We start from the raw sequence: 19,576 nt of genomic DNA on the forward strand, positions 1-19,576 counted from the left end.
ATTTCTAAAAATTGAGTATGTGGAAGAGGTATCAGAAAAATATGCCTTAAAAGAACAGTAAAATGACTTATTATAGCCATTTTATATCCTGATATGTCAGGAAAAGACAGTTCTGCCTTATTACAGGGATGTTCTCAGTGGAATCTGACACTCTTCAGTTAGTATGATAAAACACATTAACAATCTTTTTAATCTCTAATTGTGTCTTTTAGGCCTTCCTTAAAGTTTCCCATGTCTCAATGGACTCCTGAATATAACAAGCTCTATACCTTAAAAGTGGATATGAAGAGTGAGATTCCTTCTGATGCACCAAAGACACAGGAGAGTCTGAAAGGGATCCTCTTGCATCCAGAGCCCATTGGGGCAGCCAAAAGCTTTCCTGCAGGAGTTGAGATGATTAACAGTAAAGTGGGGAATGAATTTTCTCATTTGTGTGATGATTCTCAAAAACAAGAGAAGGACATGAATGGTAACCAACAAGAGCAAGAAAAAAATGTTGTTGTGAGGAAAAAACGCAAAAGCCAGCAGGCTGGCCCTTCTTACATGCAAAATTGTGTTAAGGAGAACCAGGGAATATTAGGATTGAGGCAACACCTAGAAACACCAAGCGACGAAGATAATGATTCCTCTTTTAGTGATTGTCTTTCTTCTCCTTCATCTAGTCTGCATTTTGGAGATTCTGATACTGTGACTTCGGATGAGGATAAAGAAGTCTCTGTAAGACATTCCCAGGCAATTTTGAGTGCTAAAAGTAGAACTCATAGTGTGCGATCCCAAAAGTGGCCTCGGACAGAGACAGAATCTGTTTCAGGATTGTTAATGAAAAGACCCTGTTTTCACAGCAGTTCATTAAGGAGACTTCCATGCAGAAAGAGATTTGTAAAAAACAATTCCTCACAGAGGACACAGAAACAAAAAGAGAGGATATTAATGCAGAGAAAAAAACGAGAAGTGTTAGCCCGAAGAAAATATGCATTGCTCCCCAGTTCTAGTAGTTCCAGTGAGAATGACCTCAGCAGCGAATCCTCTTCCAGCTCATCAACTGAAGGAGAAGAAGATTTGTTTGTTTCTACCAGTGAAAACCACCAAAACAATCCACCTGTTCCCTCAGGTAAAAATGTTTCTTACGTTGAGCAAAACCTGCATTGTATTTGTGCCTCATTTTCTTTGACATTTTATTTTTTAATTTTTTTTTCCTTTTTTTTTTCTTTGACATTTTAGTGATTTCATTGCTTTGAGAAGGAATCTGAGGCTTGATTAACTTTGATTTCTAAGCCATATACGTAAATTACCAACTGTAGTATTAAACCATGACTCCAATTCTAAGATCCAAATTTTTTCAGATAGCTCTGTGATGGGTTTCTTTCACACTCAGCCATAGTAGTAACACTAAAAAAGTAATTAATATTATTTTTCCTTTAAGTGCTCTGTTCTTATTGTTTACTAGTTACCTTGTCTTGATCTTTTACTTAAAAATAATTTCAAATGTTTGAGAGGTGCTTTTATTCTAATACTAGAACACAAACTTTTAGTCCTGACAGTGCTCAGTAGAGCACGTGATTAATCAGTTAAAACTGAATAATTGATAGAGGACTAGCTTGACTGCACTCTCCCCTCCTTATGGTAAATATATTTAACTAGCACAAGATTATGTACAGTCTCTGGAGTACAATTATGTTCCATATATACCGTTTTTACGGTTTGTTGTAATTTAAAGGAAGTTGATGAAGTGAGCGTTGAATAACGTCTGAACTGAGGGAAAAGATTTATTTCTTGTAAAAGAATGGGGGAGGAGGAGAGCTTTTTAAAAGGGCTGTGATCATGGTGTCTAATAGTGACACAAAGGTTTCCCAGTCTTTGCCTGATGTACTGCTTGTCAGTCTACTGTGCCAATATGCCATTTTTCCCTTTTCTTTTCTCCTTCTGTATGGTTACTTTTTTTTTTTCCAAGACTCCCATTTCTATTTGTCTATCTGTGCCAGAACCCTGAAACCAGGAACTTTGATCTTAATTTTAGTCTTAGCCATGTTCAGTTTATTTTTTTAACCTACCCAAGTATTTGTTTTAATTATTTTTTCTAAGTTTATTTAATTTGAGACAGAGTGAGAGAGCGAGCACACATGAGGGAGAGGCAGAGAGAGAGGGGGAGAGAGAAAAATCTGAAGCAAGCTGTGCGTTGTTGGAGCAGAGCCCGACACAGGGCTCAAACTTGCGAACCATAAGATCATGACCTGAGCAGAAACCAACAGTTGAATGCTTAACCAACTGAGCCCCCCAAGACCTCCTCCAAGTATTTGTTTTAAAGAGTTCACTGAGATCATCTACAGTTGGGAAGAGATTACAGCAACCATTCTCTGAGGTCTTTGAGAAAGAGGGAGGAGAGAACAGGAGTTGTCTTGTTTAATTGCCATATTTTACATTTTGCCACATATTTGCCATTTTCCTCATGTGATTAGAACGTGAAGACTTGTTTGGGGAAGAGGGAGCAGCAGAGCCCAATTTCTGCTTGAAATAAGTGAGGCAGAATGGTTGGTGCTTTGAAGCAGAAGTTCCAAGGAGCTGGTATTTGTAGGAGGCATGAAGATAGAGTTGATGTAGGTCCATATCAGTGTATCAGTGTCTGTTTCTAGGAAGAAAGGAGTTCGTATACTCTCAACTATTCAACATAAATGCAAATTCTAGAATTAATTTTTAAATCTTTTTAAATACTTTTTGTAGCATGTAGTTTTTTACTCTTTCTTGGAAGAATTACATTGTTTCAACTACATAATATTTTCATACATTTAAGAGGAATGTTTGTCTCTGGAAACACAAATCCAAATGTTAAAATTCTTTTAATTTTTTTCCTGGTTTTTAGACCAGTGTTTTGTTTTAAACTAATTGATTTGTTTTTAAAATAATGGTGTAATAATAACATTCACATAGTGTGGAATTTTAAAAATACCAAGAATGTTTAAGATAAAAAATAAGTTTACCACTTCTTAGGTCCCAATTTTATTACCCAGAAGTATTCAGTAAGCAGTTTCTTCTCTTACTCAGAAAATGTGGAAACATACATAAGGGTAAATAAGGGGCGCCTGGATGGCTCAGTTGGTTAAGCGTCCAACTTCGGCTTAGGTCATGATCTCACAGTTCGTGGGTTTGAGCCCCGCATCAGGCTCTGTGCTGACAGCTCAGAGCCTGGAGCCTCTTTCGGATTCTGTGTGTGTGTCTCTCTCTCTTCCCCTCCCTCACTCGTGCTCTGTGTCTCAAAAATAAACAAACTATTAAAAAAGGGTAAATAAATATGAGCTTTAAAAGTACTAGTATGTATAGTTATCTCATTTTTTAAAAATGGTTGCATATTTCCTTTCTTGGATGTTTCATAATTTATTTAGCCAGGTTATATTGATGCATATTTCCTGATGAACAGCCTTGTACATACAGTTTTGTATACGTATGTAAGCATATCTTAAGGAATAATTTCTAAAAGTATATAGGAAGTTAACATGGATTTAAGAATTTGTTAGTTACTGTAATCAGAATGCCCTCCAAGGAGTTTTCATCAAGTTCCTTTACCATCCATCAATAGATGATGTCATGATGATAGTAAAAATACCTAGCTCTTTTTGGGTATTTACTCTATGCTGGTAATGTTCTGAGACTTTATATGTATTCTCCTTTCATCATCCCAACGTTCTTATGACGTGTATTCTCCTTTTATCATCCTCATATTATGGATGCAGCATTTGTAAAACCGTTTTAGAATGATTTGTATTTAGAATAGACTGAAATACTGATGGGACATATATCTCTATTGTCAAGAAATTTCAGCTCTCAAAAACTGACTTGTATTCTTAAGAGATAGGTTTTTCTTCTAGACTTATTTTTAGGGCTGGCTTTCTGACTCCAATTCTGGTATGTGTTAGTATATTGGAATTAGGAGAGGGTTGGGATATCTCAAATTTTAATTAGATTTATCTACTATACTTTAATAATATGTTTTGTATGGATGGGTATTAGTTACTGCGGAACTGCTAGGACAGATTTTTCACACTGTCCGTCAACACTTATTGCTTATAAGCTGATGGAATGAATGATGTGTTACTTTGTTGTATCTTCAAACTCTCTAAGATGTAACAGTTGTATATAATTAACTGGTTTTACCAAATCATCTAAGAATGAGTTAAGTCAGTACCTTACATTCTATAACAAGCATTAGTTTAATTGTTGTAATCAGTAGGTTTCTGGGAAATCTCTATTTGCCTCATCCTTGTTAATTGCTTTTTAAACTTATTATGGCTCTCTATTTAAGCAAATGAAGTCAAAATGATATGTGACTTGGATTGTTAGACATTGCGTTATTCCCAGTTGCCAGTTAGGTTGAGAATTTATACATCTAGTTTTGTTCCTGATAGTATTTGCCAAGAGCTTCAGGTACTTTGAAATAACTTAATAGAAGCTAAGTTTGAAAGTAGATGTTAATTTTAGTGACATATTTCTGTAATTTACTCAATGAACCTTACCTGAACTGCTGCTTAAATGTTTACATAGTCCTTATGTTAGCACTGGGAAATGCCCATTTATTTCCCAATTGTTGCTTTTTAATGTGATGACTGTATTTTTATTTATAGCTTAAAAATATATATGTGTGTGTATATATGTATATATCCATCCAACAGATATATATTCGTATTTTCCAAGTGCAATCTGTAGTGTATTGACTTAAGTGTTTTAAAAGTTTACTTTTAGGGGTGCCTGGGTGGCTCAATTGGTTAAGCATCCAACTTTGGCTTAGGTCATGATCTCACGGTTCGTGGGTTCGAGCCCCGCATTGGGCTCTGTGCTGAAAGCTAGCTCAGAGCCTGGAGCCTTTTTGGACTCTGTGTCTCCCTCTCTCTCAGACCTTCCCCTGCTCACCAGTAACTGTTCTCAGAGTTATCTGCCAAACAGTCATCAGAAATAAATAAAACATTAAATAAATAAATAAATAAATAAATAAATAAATAAAAGTTTACTTTTAGGGGCACCTGGGTAGGCTTATGAATTCAAGTCCCACATTGGACTCCACAGCCCTCCTTAGAAAAAAAGTTTACTTTTAAACTTTAAAAGATAACCTTTTAAAGATAACTTGAAGATTACCTTTGGAAATGTAGAGTTCTAATAACTAGGAATTATATTTGTGAATATTTCTTTTCCTCCTTTTCCAAAAATAACATGGATAGAGGAGGTGGGGGGGTTGTTGGGGTTTTTTTTGTTGTTGTTGTTATTTTTATATGGAAATGTTCACACATAAAAACAATGCCAACTACATAATCCAGCTTCAGTTTTCAACATTCTGCCATTACTTTATCTGTTACCCCTCAGTTTTTTTCTTGAGAATTTGGGAACAATTTCTGGATAGCATACCATTTAAGTTTTAAGTTATTTTGTATATTGCATATTTCCTGCAAACTGGTAGTTAGATCTAAAAGCTTGATTTAATTCAACTTCAGTTGAGCAACACTTCCTTGGTGGTGCAGTTTATTCCTGTTGTGTCACTTGTTAAAATTGATTAGAGGGGTTAGATGGTGTCATTCTGATCCTTCCACTCTAAAGTTCCCCATCAACATTTCATGTACTATTAGCAACAGCTTTGATGATCTTGCCTGGATCCATTATTTCATTTAGGTGTTGTAAAATGTTGACTTTCTAATTCTGTCATTCTGCTTACATTTATTAATGGAGGTTCTTCTACATAGAATTCTTCAACTAATTGGTTACTCTGAAATGAGGTCCATATGGGAAAGGCAAGATGAATGCTTGATTTTACCACTTGAAAAGTGGTAATTCATTCTGAAAGAATGAGTTGGTGCCAGAGCAGTGTCCAAAGAGGAGTTTTCATTTTCAGGTCTGATTATGAACTCATGGGTCTTAGCATAGTTGATATATTCAGTCTTTTTATTCTTTTGATATTCAGATGTTTCACCTTTGGTCAGTGGGAGCATCTTCAAGCTGGGTTTATGTCCTTTGATACCACCCCAGTGGTCTTTGACAAGATGATCTCTGATGTACAGGATGGTACAGATTCACACTTGACATTACCTGTCTCAAACCTGGAAACAACCATTTTTTTAAAAAATACTCCTTATTTCCTTTTATTGAGAAGTTAGAGGCTATAGACTGGAAATTAAGGTGTTTGTTGCTCTGCTGAGTTATTATTGCTTTTCGGTGTTTTTTTTTTTTAATGTTTATTTATTCTGAGAGTGTTTGAATGAGGAGGGTAGGTGCAGAGAGAACGAGAGAGAGAGAATCCCAAACAGTCTCTGCACTGCTAGCGATGAGCCGGACACAGATCATAAATCCACAAACCACAAAATCATGACCTGAGCTGAAACCCCACAGGGTGATGACCAGCCAACCTAGCCAGGTGCCCCGCTTTTCAGCGTTTTTAATGGACAAAGTTAGGAATGTAAAGGTTTTAGAAAGAGAGAAATCATTAATTTATATGACATTTCCATTGAAAGTTTAGGATTAGGATTTTTATGTAAACTTGTTTTATATTTGGAGCTCTTTACTCTTACATTGAAAACTGATTCTTAATAACAATTGCTTTTTGGCTTTATCCTGTAAATACTATAAATACACGTAAGTAAACATTCATAAATGAATACAAATGAAAATATTTATAATTATTACTAACAGTAATGCTAACAAGTATAGGAGTTTTTGGGGTTCCTTTTTGCTGTTGGCCAGCCTTCTGTGAGGTTATGCCACTAATTTAATATGCATTTATGTTAATTTGTTTTAAGTGTTTCTTTTTTTAAGGAATTTGTTAAAATTTTTAATTTTGCTTTTTAATTATGTAAAACATTTACCTGGTTCCAAAGTCAAAATTTTTTGTAATTTTTTAAAAAATTTACTTATTTTGAGAGAGGCTGAGAGCGTGCGTGAGTAGGGGAGGGACAGAGAGAGAAGGAGAATCTCAAGCAGGCTCTGCACTGTCAGCTCAGAGCCTGATGGGGGGCTTGAACTCATGAAACTGTGAGATCATGGCCTGAGCCAAAATGAGGAGTTGGATGCTTAACTGACTGAGCTACTTGAGGGACCCCAAAGTCAAAACTTTTAAACAAGAATATATTCAGTGAGCTCTAGTTTTCCACTTCCACCTCCTCTTCCTATCTTTTTCTCCTTCACAGATTAGCATTTTCATTACTTTTTAATTTTGTTGTTATTTTTTCTGTTTAATAATATAAATAAATATGTATATTATTCTCTCTCCTCTTAATGAAAATGTTGATTTTTTAGCTAACAATAGGTAGAATTGTTATAGTATAGAGAGATTATAGAGGAATAAAAGCATGTGTGTATAGGGGCGCCTGGGTGGCTCAGTTGGTTAAGCGTCCAACTTCGGCTCAGGTCATGATCTTGCGGTTCATGAGTTGGAGCCCCTCATCGGGTTCTGTGCTGGCAGCTCAGAGCCTGAAGCCTGTTTCTGATTCTGTGTCTCCCTCTCTATCTGCCCTTTCCCTGCTCATGCTCTGTCTCTGTCTCAAAAATAAATAAACTATTAAAAAAATTAATAAGAAAAAAGCATGTGTGTATACGTATGCATATATATATGATATATGCGTGATACAGAGTGTATATATAATGTGTCCATATATACACGTTTTCATTCCTTTATTCATTGCTTTTCATTTCTGTTTATTTTATTTTTTTACAGCTTTATAGTATTCCATTGTTTAGGTATACTAAAGGATGTTCAGGCAATCTGTTGATGAATAGTTTGCAGCCTTTTGCTGTTACAAATAGCACTGCAATGAATAACTTTTGGTGTATGTTAATTAATACTTTTTGCCATTGTATCTTTGGAATAGAATTCTCGGCGAGGATTGTTGGGCCAAAGATAAATGCATGTTTATTTTTAAAATAATAGCTCAATTTCTTTTTTGTGGGGATCATCACCATTTCTGATGCCCACCAGTAGTAGGGTTTGGGAGTGCCTATTTGCCCACAACCTTTCCATCAGAATTTATTGTCAGATTTTAGATTTTTTTGTCCATGTGATAGGTAAGAAATAGTATGGTAGTATATTTTTAATTTTTTAAGTAAGTAATGTTATATATCTTTTCATATGTTTAAAGGTTATTTTATTTTTTATGAATAATCTGTTCATATCTTTTGCCTGTTTTTCTATCAGGATATTGGTCTTCATTCTTCCACTAAATTTTAGTGCTTTATATATATTATATTGGGATATAAATACTATATAATAACACTGTTCTCTAAACTTGTTATTAGTCCTGTGATTTTGTTACTTTTTTTTTTTTTTTAACCATACCAGGTTTTTTTTTGGTCAGTCACATTTATTGATCTTTATCTTTTCTGTTTCTGGGTTTTGAATCATAATTAGGAAGGTTTTTCCCACTCCCAAGTTTATGGGAGAAATAACCCATTCCCTCCCCCCCATCCCACTCTTCCCTTCTCTATTTACTTTTTATTTTACATTTAAAGTACAGATGTATTTGATGTTTATCCTCATGTACAGTATGAAGGATGGATCCATTTTTTTAATATGGCTATCCAGTTGTCTCAAATTATTAAAGGTTTCTTTCTCATATTGACTTGAGATACCATATTTGTCATATGTTATATTTCCATAGGCATTTGGACCTATTTATGGAGGTTTCATTATGTTCCACTGGTCTCTTCATATACTAGAAGCATACTGTTTTAATTATAGACACTTATATTTTCTTGATTATTTTTCCTATTCTCTTGAGTGATTTTTAAAAATTTTTGATCAAAAAAATTTTTTGTAATGTATACTCATTTTTGGGAGAGAGAGTATGAGCAGAGGAGAGGTAGAGAGAGAGGGAGACAGAATCCAAAGCAGGCTCCAGGCTTCAGGCTGTCAGCAGAGAGCCTGAGGCAGGGCTCGAACTCATGAATAATGAGATCATGACCTGATCCCAAGTCGGACATTTCAACCGGCTAGACCACCCAGGTGCCCACTAAATGAAATTATAATTAGCATGTTTATATGAGGATAGTGGTAGTGGGGAAACATATAAAGTTATTCTTATTGGGATTGTAGTTGTTGGCTAAATTAGAGTGAACTGATATAGTTAGTATTTTGTGTATTCCTATTCAAGATTGTGGCATGTCTTTTCATTTGTTGCAGTCTAGTTTTGTATCTGGCAGGGAATGTTTTATAGCGTTATTTATATATGTATGTATTTAAAGAAAACAGCTTTATTGGGGCACCTGGGTAGCTCAGTTGGTTAAGCATCTGACTTTTGATTTTGGCCCAGGTCATGATCTCACAGTTTGTGGGCTCGAGCCCCACACTGGGCTCTGTGCTAACAGTGTGGAGCCTGTTTGGGATTCTCTCTCCCCCTCTTTCTGCCCCTCCCCCACTCTCATGCTCACATGTGCTCACAAAACTTAAAACAAAAGAAAACAGCTTTATTGAGGTATAACTTACATACTATAAAATTCATCCATTTTAAGTATATGATTCGATGATTTTTTAAATTTAGGGTTATGCAACCACCACCACAGTACGGTTTTACAGCATTTCCATCAATCCCAAAAGATCCCTCCCTCTTGTTTGCAGTTAATCCCTGTCCACCCTCAGATGTACACAACCTAATCTATTGCTGTCTCTAAGGACTTGCCTTTTCTGGACATTTCCTTTAAGTAAAATATAATCTGTAATCCTTTGTGTCTGGCTTTTTTCCCTAAGTGTAATGTTTTTGAAGTTCACCCATGTTGTCACAGCCATCAGTGATTACTGTCTATTTACTAGTTGTTGTTTTTTTAATAGTATTATGTTAGGTGGCTGTACTACATTTTATTTTACCCATTTGTCAGATGACTGACATGGAATTGTTTCCAGTATTTGGCTATTGTGAATAATGGTATTGTGTGTTTTCATTTCTGTTGGCTAGATAGCTAACAGAAAAATCCTAAAGAGGAGTCAGAGTTGTAATAACAACTTCTGTAAGTTTGTTACTGCAAAAGGAGCAGTAGCAAAAGCAGCTAGTAGCAGAAAGATGCTTCTGATAGTAACTAGCACCAACACGTTGAGTACTAATAGCACTGTGATATAGTTTTTACTAAGAGTATGAGTTTTAGGGGCACCCAGGTGGCTCAGTCAGTTAAGCGTCTGACTGGCTCAAGTCATGATTCCACAGTTTGTGGGTTCAAACTGTGAGTTCAAGCCCCACATCTGGTTCTGTGCTATCAGCTCAGTGAAATATATACTTAAAATGGGTGAAATTTTTAATTCTCAGTATTCTTATGGGGAAATTCTTTTCAAAAAACATGTCTTGTAAGCTGTTGGCAGACCTTGATGTAGACAGGTAATAGTAATGAACAGAGAGGAAAGTTTTTAAAAAGATTAAAAAAAAAAGACAGTGCCACTTTTATGAAAAATACAGCAAGGGAAGAAATGGAACAGTACTGTTTGTGTGTGTGTGTGTTTAACCATCTTAACCATTAAAAAAAAATTTTTTTTTTTAATTTAAGAGAGAGCACACAAGGAGGGAGGGCAGAGGGAGAGAGAGAATCTTAAGCAGGTTCCATGCTCAGTGTGGAGCCCAAAGTGGGGCTTGATCCCACAACCCTGTGATCGTGACCTGAGCTGAAGTCAAGAGCTAAGCGCTCAACTGACTGAGCCACCTAGGCGGCCCTCCATCTTAAACATTTTTAAGTATACATTTAAGTACTATTAAGTATATCCACATTGTTGTGAAACGTATCTCCAGAACTTTTCCCTTTTGCAGTCTGAAACTCTGTACTCCTTAAACAACTCCCTATTCCCCTCTCCCCTCATCCCTGGTAACTACTTTACTTTCTTTATGAATTTGACTGCTTTACGTCCACAAATAAGTAGAATTAATACAGTATTTTTATATTTTTTTGTAATTGGGTTATTTCACTTAGCATAGTGTCCTGAAGATTTGTTCACGTGATAGTTCGTTCCTTTTAAAGGCTGAATAATATTCCATTGTATGCATATACAATATTTTGTTTATCCATTTACTCATTGATGGATATTTGGTTGTTTTCACCTTTTGGCTATGAGCATGGGTGTGCAAGTATCTTCTTGAGACAAAATGTGAATTTTATTTTTATCCTTTTTTTATTCATATCTTTTAAAAAAATTTTATCTATTTCTTAAATTTTATTTTAGAGAATGAGAGAGAGATCTAGTAGGGAAGAGGGACAGAGGGAGGCAGAGAATCTTAAGCAGTTTCCATGCTCAGTGTGGAGCCCAAGGCAGGGCTTGATCCCACAATCCTAGGATCATGACCTCAGCTGAAATCAAGAGTAGGACACTCAACCATCTGAGCCACCCAGGTGCTCCATAATGTGAATTTTAAAAGTATGAAAGTCATAGCTTAGAGAAGCTGTTTAAAAAAATAGAATTATTCTGACATAAGAATTTTTGTCAAAGAAAATGAATAAATGACATTAAAATATAGCCTAAAACATGTAAGAATATTTAAGGCAGGTATAAAAACTTAATAGAGGAAAATAAAGAATTTTTCAGTAAATGGTTTGGGGATAGCTAATTATCCATGGAGAGAGAGGGCCAGATTCTATTTATAATCTTATGTAATGCTGTAAACAAAAATTAGTTCTAGATGAAGTCAATAATTAAGGAAACACATTGAACAAAATATAGTACGTATCTGTCCTCCAAATAAGTATACACTTTGCAAACTTAGAGCAATTTAGAAAAGAACTACAAAAGAAATGACAGATTTCATAACTTAAAAACAAGAGCTGGGGCCCCTTGGTGGCTCAATTGGTTAAGCAGCTGACTCTTGATTGCAGCACAGGTCATGATCTCATGGTTTGTGAGAGCGTATTGTGCTCTGTGCTCGTAGCATGGAGCCTGCTTTGGATCCTCTGTCTCTCTCTTTCTGCCCCTCACCTGCGCGCTCTCTCAAAAATAAATAAATGTTTAAAAAAAGTTTTTAAGCAAGTTAAAAAACCAGGTACTTTGTATTTCTTAAAAGAATACATATCTCATAAATAAAAACTATTTTGGGTAAAACAGTAAATATACTATATTTTAGATATTAAAGAGTTGTTATATAATGTGAATATCTTAGATAAGATCTTAATCCCTTTAGATATTACAGGATTAATATTTCTCAATAAGATCATACAGATTAATATGGAAATCACTAAAAGTTGTAAAGAACAAACAAATCATAAAAGAGGAAATAAACATATGAAGATACACAGATTAAGAGAGTATGGTGTACACTATGTATATTTAGCTCTGTTTTTTTTTAAAAAACTATTTGACAGTGAGGATTTTTACTTTTATAATGAATTTCATAGCCTTCAAAGTCAAGGTAAAAGTTTTTGTCTGTCAGTTTAAAACATTTTTCCTTTTTGTTTCCAGGAAGTATTGATGAAGATGTTGTGGTGATAGAAGCTTCCTCCACTCCCCAGGTCACTGCCAATGAAGAAATTAATGTTACCTCAACTGACAGTGAGGTGGAGATTGTAACAGTTGGAGAAAGCTATCGGTATGATTTTAATTCCTAGTGGTGTATGTGAAGTTTTAAATTTACATATTTAAGGATTTGTGCTGCAGATATTTGGATTCTTTTACTTTTTTTTTTCTTTTTTGTAACCTTGTTTGAGCATATACCAGATTAGTGGTTTTCAAACCAGGTTGCATTATGCTCACCTGGGAAGATAATAAAGTAAAGATAAACTTGTTCTTGGATCATATCCCAGCCCAGCAGAAGGGCACTGTAGTGTACAGCGAGAGTTAAGAATTATTGCTGCAGATAAACAGTAATTTTAGTTAGTGTTTTACAAAATTTAGTTTGTTTTATGATTCAGAGTTCATGCCTTCTTTGAATTTTAGATATAAATAAAACAAGTATTAGGAATGGTGCTAAAATTAAAACTATTGGAAAAATATTAAAACGTGTTGATATTCATGTATTCCTTTTTGTTATAATGTATTTGTTTCAGGATCTCATTGATACCAGTGAAATTTGTGCTATTAGGGCAACCTAGTATAAAACATATTTAAAGTATTTTTTTGGTCCTTCACTCAGTAATTTCATCTAAGAACTGAACTAAAAAATGAATGCAAATTTCTCATTTCTTGATAAATAACTGGAAATGATATTGCCCTTTTGTGAATTACTTTGACCAAAAAGAAAAATGAAAAAAAAAAAAAAAGAAACCCTAACACTATTCATCTTGTGCTTCAGATGATTATAAATATTGGTAAGAGAAGCAGTAAAATGTTCCTTTACTCCATTGGATATTCCAAACTAATCTATGGATGAACCTTAATTTTTGTGTTGGGAAGAATTTAGAAATGCATTTGCTCCTTGTGTTTTAATTTGCATTGTTATTTATTTATATTTTTTTTTATTTTGGAAGCATGTTAAAACATACTTAGAATATACTTCTCTATTTGTACTTTCCCGCTGGCGTACTACTTCTGAAGGCATGGAAGAGAGCACTCTGTAATGTATCTGTTTAAGTTTTAAATGATTTTCCTAGACTCTGAGGAAAATAGATACTACATGGTAGGTACCACAGTTTCCCTGTGATTGTGTATAGTGCTTGGTACAACACTACTCAGTTTTTATGAGCTACAAGGATTGCTGAAATGAAGGACCTATCTTTGTGGTACGGAAGACCTTTCATATTGTGGAGGTGCTTAATGTTCAAGCAGATGCATTTACAGTGTACTGGACCATGGTCTTGAAAAAGACATACAGTGCTCATGACCCATATTTATTTTCCTTATTGATACATGTGATATTAACTTTGTCACTGTTCAGCTGGCTTTTGGCCTTTTCTTTGTGAGAATGCATCCAGGGGCTCCTGGCTGGCTCATTCGGTAGACCATGAGATGCTTGATCTCAGGTTTGTGGGTTCAGCCCCCTCTTCCTTATACATCAGGTTTTTAGTATAATATTTGAAGGTTTCAGAAACTGCAAAGTGGACCTGGAAATTTTCTGCAGTTATTAAAAGCTTCCTAGAAATAATAAAGACTATTTAGTCTCATTGCAGATTCTTGCTTTCTCAAGAATTTTAAATAGTGATCTCTCTTTTCATCCAAAACCATTTCATCCTGAGACATTTGTTTACTATGATGCCTCGATCTACACAATTCTTGCTGGAATGCAGTGTCTTTTTTTTTTTTTTTTTCCTGCTATGTCTCAGGAATTCACCATTATACTCCTGTTTACTTGAGAATGTCATTTTAAAATTTGAGCCTCTTCCTAAATTCTTAGGGTCTAGAATTCATTTTCATCCCAGTTCTTTTCTGAGTGGTCAAGTTTACATCCCTGATGACTTCCATATTAATGGATCTGGTTCACCCTTTCCATACATGCTAACAATAAGCTTCTTTTTTTTTCTTGAAGATTTTTTTTTTCAGTAATCTCTATACCTTACGTGGGAGTTAAACTCACAATCCCAAAATCAAGAATTTCATGTTCTTCCTAACTGAGCCAACCAGGCGCCCCTAACAATAAGCTTTTAAGCAGTTTTACATTCAGTTTGGGCAAGAGGAAAAACCAACTCATAAGCCCCACCTTTCTAAAACAATTATTTTTCTCCTGAATCCTGAATAATGTCCCTCTGAACCCTCAGTTCAGATTATTACAGTGAATCCTTAAACATTTTTTTAAATACTTGTAGATAATTTAGTGGTATACAAAACCACACACATAATAAAAGATGACATCAGCGTTAGGTGTTGAGGGTTTTGAATATGTGCTTTAAAAGCATAAAGTGGAACTGCTTGGGTGGCTTAGTCAGTTAAGTGTCTGACTTCAGCTCAGGTCATGATCTCACAGTTCGTGGGTTCGAGCCCTGTGTTGGGTTCTGTGCTGACAGCTCAGAGCCTGAAGCCTGCTTGACATTCTGTCTCCCTCTCTTTCTCTGTCCCTCCCCTGCTGTACTCGTTCTCGGTCTCTCAAAAATAAACATTAAAAAAAAAATAAAAGCATAAAGTGGCTCAAACAAGTGGTGTTTCTTATGACTACCAAACAGTAAACTAGCTGTCTGTATCCTTATCTGTCCTAATCCTAGGAAGTCTCTGGTGTCTTCAGTGTTTAAAAGAATTTTTTTTTTTTATATTCAGTCTTTTTTAGGACAGTACCAGAAACTTATCTTGGTTTAGGACTTTCAAAGACATGTTTTGCAAATTTAATCTGGACTCCACATACAGGATTGTGTGGATGTTATTTAATATTAAAGGTGCTGATGTTTTTGTTACTTTACCTGTGGTGAATAGTTTTTAGGTATTAAAGAAAATGTGAATACCAAATTACAACCTAGTGAATATTCAAAATAACCATTGAAACGAGAGCGGCATTTTTGAAACAGAATCCTGTATTTTATACCAGTGATTGGTCTTACATATCATTCATATATTCTCAGGTCAGTTGGTAGGTGAACATTTTTGAACATTTCATTCAGCAAATGTTTTATTGAATGCCAGGCATTGTGCTAGTGATAATTTTTAATTCTATTACCATTATTTCCTTGGAGAAGAAAGTTTACAACTTCACAACATATTTTTTTGTTTTGTTTTAATTTTTTTTAATGTTTTATTTATTTCTGAGAGAGACCATGAGCAGGGGAGGGTCAGAGAGAGGGAGACACAGAATCCGAAACAGGCTCCAGGCTCTGAGCTAGCTATCAGCACAGAACCCGACATGGGGCTCAAACCCACGAACCCTGAGATCATGACCTGAGTTGAAGTCAGATGTTTAACCAACTGAGCCACCCAGGCGCCCCCTTCACAACGTATTTCCTAAGAAAGGCTTATGATTTCTTGGGAACTAAAATTTGTGTTCATTTTTTATATTTACTAATTTAATATTGATGTTATTTAAGGTCTCGTTCAACTCTTGGACACTCCAGATCTCATTGGAGCCAAGGTTCAAATTCTCATACAAGTCGGCCACAGGAGCCACGGAACCGCAGTAGGATCTCTACTGTCATACAGCCCTTGAGGCAAAATGCAGCAGAAGTTGTGGACCTTACTGTTGATGAAGATGGTAAGTTGGATTAGTAGCAGTATAGAATTATGAAGAGAACTGATAAAATCTCCTTTGAAACTCCTAAATGAAACTCCTACTGCTGTTTCCTGGTGATACTATTAAACTACAGGAAACTTGTTGGATATCCTAATCTTATTTTTCATTTGATATAATTACCTCAGTTTGTAAATTATGCCTAAAATTCTTTCTATTGTTTTGTTGCTCAGTAGTTATTTTTTTTAAAAAAAAACATTAAAAAAAGTTTTTAGAAATGACACTTTTTAAATACAACAGAAAAGCATAATTTTGAATTTACATAGTTAATACTAGTTCTTTGAAATGTCAGAATTACTGTAAAAATTACATTATTCTCTAATATTACTGGTACCTTTGTGGTGCTCAGCTGTAGTATTTTCTTTCAGCTTACAACTGCATCCAAGCAACAAAGAAAAGAATGCTAAAATTGGAAAACGGAGGTCAAGGAAAGTGGTAGCCTGTATGAATATGTGAATATTTATGTGTAGATTTTCCAACATAGAATTACTTTCAGGGTACTACTTCCATCTTAGAAGGAAATGGTCAATCATAATTTCCTTGAAGGAAGATGAAAAGCCTTATATGAATTTGTGAGCTGTCATTTGGAGGCAGGATACATAAGGCAGGTAGAAAGAGAGGCCTCGTGCAGTCAGCTCTTGTATGGATTATTTGCAGCCTGGGTGATCACAGCTTGCAGTGTATCACTACTTTGAATTAAGATGTTTATAAAGAGGTAATTTATTCCTCCTGTCTGCATTTCATTCAACCATGTCTCAGATTTTATTTTGAAATGCTGTAAATTATTTGTAAGACAGTGATTAATATATTAGGGATTCATTAAAGATTACTCAGTTAATTAAATTAAATTAGGATTACTATGTTGGATACTGTGTATGTTTTCCCCTGTGATATCTGCCAGCCAGTAAATAGGAAAATGTGACAGAGTAGTCTTTTAACCCAGTGAAGTTAGTTCAACCAGAATACTTTCACTAGGTTATAAGTATTCCAGTGATCAGTAGATGCCGTCTTCTCCCTACTAGTTTCTCTTAATGGAAGACATCTATCTTATTGAAAGTCCAAAATATTAAGTATATCAGTTGACCAATGGTTCTTACGTGGTGACCATTTTGTGCCCCTGAAAATATTTGGCAATATCTACAGACATTTTTGGTTCTTACAGTTGGGGGAGAGTACTGCTAACATCTAATGGGTTGAGGCCCAGGTTGTCACTAAACATCCTACAAGGCACAGGACACCCATGCTCATACCCTGACTCCCATCCCTAGCAAAGAATTACCCAGCCCAAACTGTCAGTACTGCTACGGTTGAGAGATGAGATACAACATTTGCAAATAAACAGAGGTTCCTTCCTCCCCTTTTTACATATAAGCAAATATATTTGTTTAAGCATCCAGAGTACAGTGTCCCATGTAGATCAGCAGGTACTATTTGTGTTTCAAGGATCAGCTCCGCACACTGCATTACATAGAAAAATTTATCTGCTCATTCTGTATCACAGTAAGAGAGTCCTTTCTATGATCTAATTGTTGTGACTGTGCTTTGGACAGACTTATTTTCACTTTTTAAACAACTGTTTTCCAGTCAGTCTGAAATATAACTTGTACATAAGTTAAGGTCTGCCTGAAATTTCTTTTACTTTCTACAAAAGTTTTAATTTTTAAAGTTTTTTTAATGTTTTATTTCTGAGAGAGAGAAAGACCGCGTGAGCAGGGGAGGGTTAGAGAGAGAGGGAGACACAGAATCCTAAACAGTCTCCAGGCTCTGAATTGGCTGTCAGCACAGAGCCCTATGCGGGGCTCGAACCCATGAACCATGAGATCATGACCTGAGCCAAAGTTGGACGCTTAACCGACTAAGCCGCCCAGGTGCCCCAAAAGTTTTCATTTTAATAGAAAGCACTGATGATTATCAGTATTTGCAAAAAAAAATTTTGAAAAACGCATGTAAAAAAGAGATTAACACAGTGTTAAAAATCATAGTTAATGTTTAAGTAGTTACTATATATAAACCATTATACAGAGTGCTTTATTATGTGACCTTAGTTCATCCTCATGATAGTTGTGTGAAGCAAATTCTGTACTTTCCCAGTTCTACAGATGAGGAAATGGAGAGTGCTTAGGTAACTTATCCATGATTGTAGTGTCAGTGGTGAGATCAGAATTGCTTATCTAATAAGCAGCCTGACTCTCGAATCCATTCTGTACCAGAGAACGTGTAATTTTTAATAGTGTTCTGACAGCCTATGACAAAGTGTATGAAAATAGTCAAGGAGCTTTTACTTTCCTTTTCTCATTTTCATCTTTGTGACAGATCAGAAAATTTACATAATTGTTATCCAAAAAACTGTGATAATCACCTGCATGTTAGAATATGTATATATGTTGGGGCGCCTGGGTGGCTTAGTCGGTTAAGCGTCCGACTTTCGCTTAGGTCATGATCTCGCGGTTCGTGGGTTCGAGCCCCGCGTCGGGCTCTGTGCTGACTGCCAGCTCAGAGCCTGGAGCCTATTTCAGAGTCTGTGTCTCCCTCTCTCTCTGACCCTCCCCTGCTCACGCTGTCTCTCTCTCTCTCTCTCCTAGAAATAAATAAAAATATTAAAAAAAAAAAGAATATGTATATATGTTGATTTTTTTAAATGCAGATATTTTATTTTAATAACATCATTTTAATGTTGCACACTAGTTTTATGAAAACTTTTAAAGTTTGTTTTAATAATTATAAAAATTTTACTGTGAGTTAAAATATAACCTATTACCTGATCTGTTTTGAAATGCTAAATAAACATTTTGTATTTTGCAGAACCTACTGTAGTACCAACCACTTCTGCAAGAATGGAATCACAAACCACAAGCACTTCCATTAACAATCCAAATCCATCTACCTCTGAGCAGGCCTCTGATACTGCTTCAGCTGTCACTGGTAGCCAACCCCCCCCAGTGTCAGAGACTTCACCTACTCTTACAAGCAATAGTATGACTGGTACTTCTATAGGAGGTATGTAATAAAGTGGGGGAGCACTGCTTTTCTTTACTTTTGTTAGGAAAATTATTGTTTTCAAGATTTTAGCTATGTTAGTAAGAGTATATTTGTAGAATAAATCCTATGTGAGCAAAATAATCACTTTAGAATTAGACTGATTTCATATGAGTTTGTGTGCTATATATTACCAAAGTGTCATAGCTCAACTGAAAGAGATCAGTGAGAATGAAATGGCTTACCAAAAATAAGAGGAACAAAAGAAAAAATAGGTAAATTGAACTTCGTCAAAATTTAAAACTTTTGTATATCAAAACATTATCTGGAAAGTGTTTTGAGAGCCTACAGAATGGAAGAAAAATACTTGAAAATCGTATATGTGATAAGGATCTAGTATCTAGAATATATAAAGAGCTTACACAGCTCAACAATAAAAAGACAGATAACCCCAGTTTAAAAGTGGGCAGAGAGTGGCGCCTGGGTGGCTTAGTCGGTTAAGCGTCCGACTTTCGCTTAGGTCATGATCTTGC

General features: G+C 35.3%; 1 protein-coding gene across 5 annotated transcripts in view; it reads left to right on the forward strand.

Moving 5' to 3' along the window:
* Positions 1-19,576, forward strand: part of RNF111 (ring finger protein 111) — a 90,658-nt gene that overhangs the window by 44,114 nt on the left and 26,968 nt on the right. For all 5 annotated transcript variants that reach the window (XM_039230594.1, XM_039230597.1, XM_039230598.1 and 2 more), the window contains exons 2-5: positions 213-1,111; positions 12,389-12,515; positions 15,868-16,031; positions 18,870-19,064. In XM_039230594.1, the coding sequence (XP_039086525.1) occupies positions 232-1,111; positions 12,389-12,515; positions 15,868-16,031; positions 18,870-19,064 (1,366 nt within the window). In that variant the 5' untranslated portion in view covers positions 213-231. The remainder of the gene's footprint in view (positions 1-212; positions 1,112-12,388; positions 12,516-15,867; positions 16,032-18,869; positions 19,065-19,576) is intronic.

The sequence above is a fragment of the Hyaena hyaena genome, unplaced genomic scaffold (assembly GCF_003009895.1).
Source record: "Hyaena hyaena isolate Hyena2069 unplaced genomic scaffold, ASM300989v1 scaffold_49, whole genome shotgun sequence".
Lineage (NCBI taxonomy): Eukaryota > Metazoa > Chordata > Mammalia > Carnivora > Hyaenidae > Hyaena > Hyaena hyaena.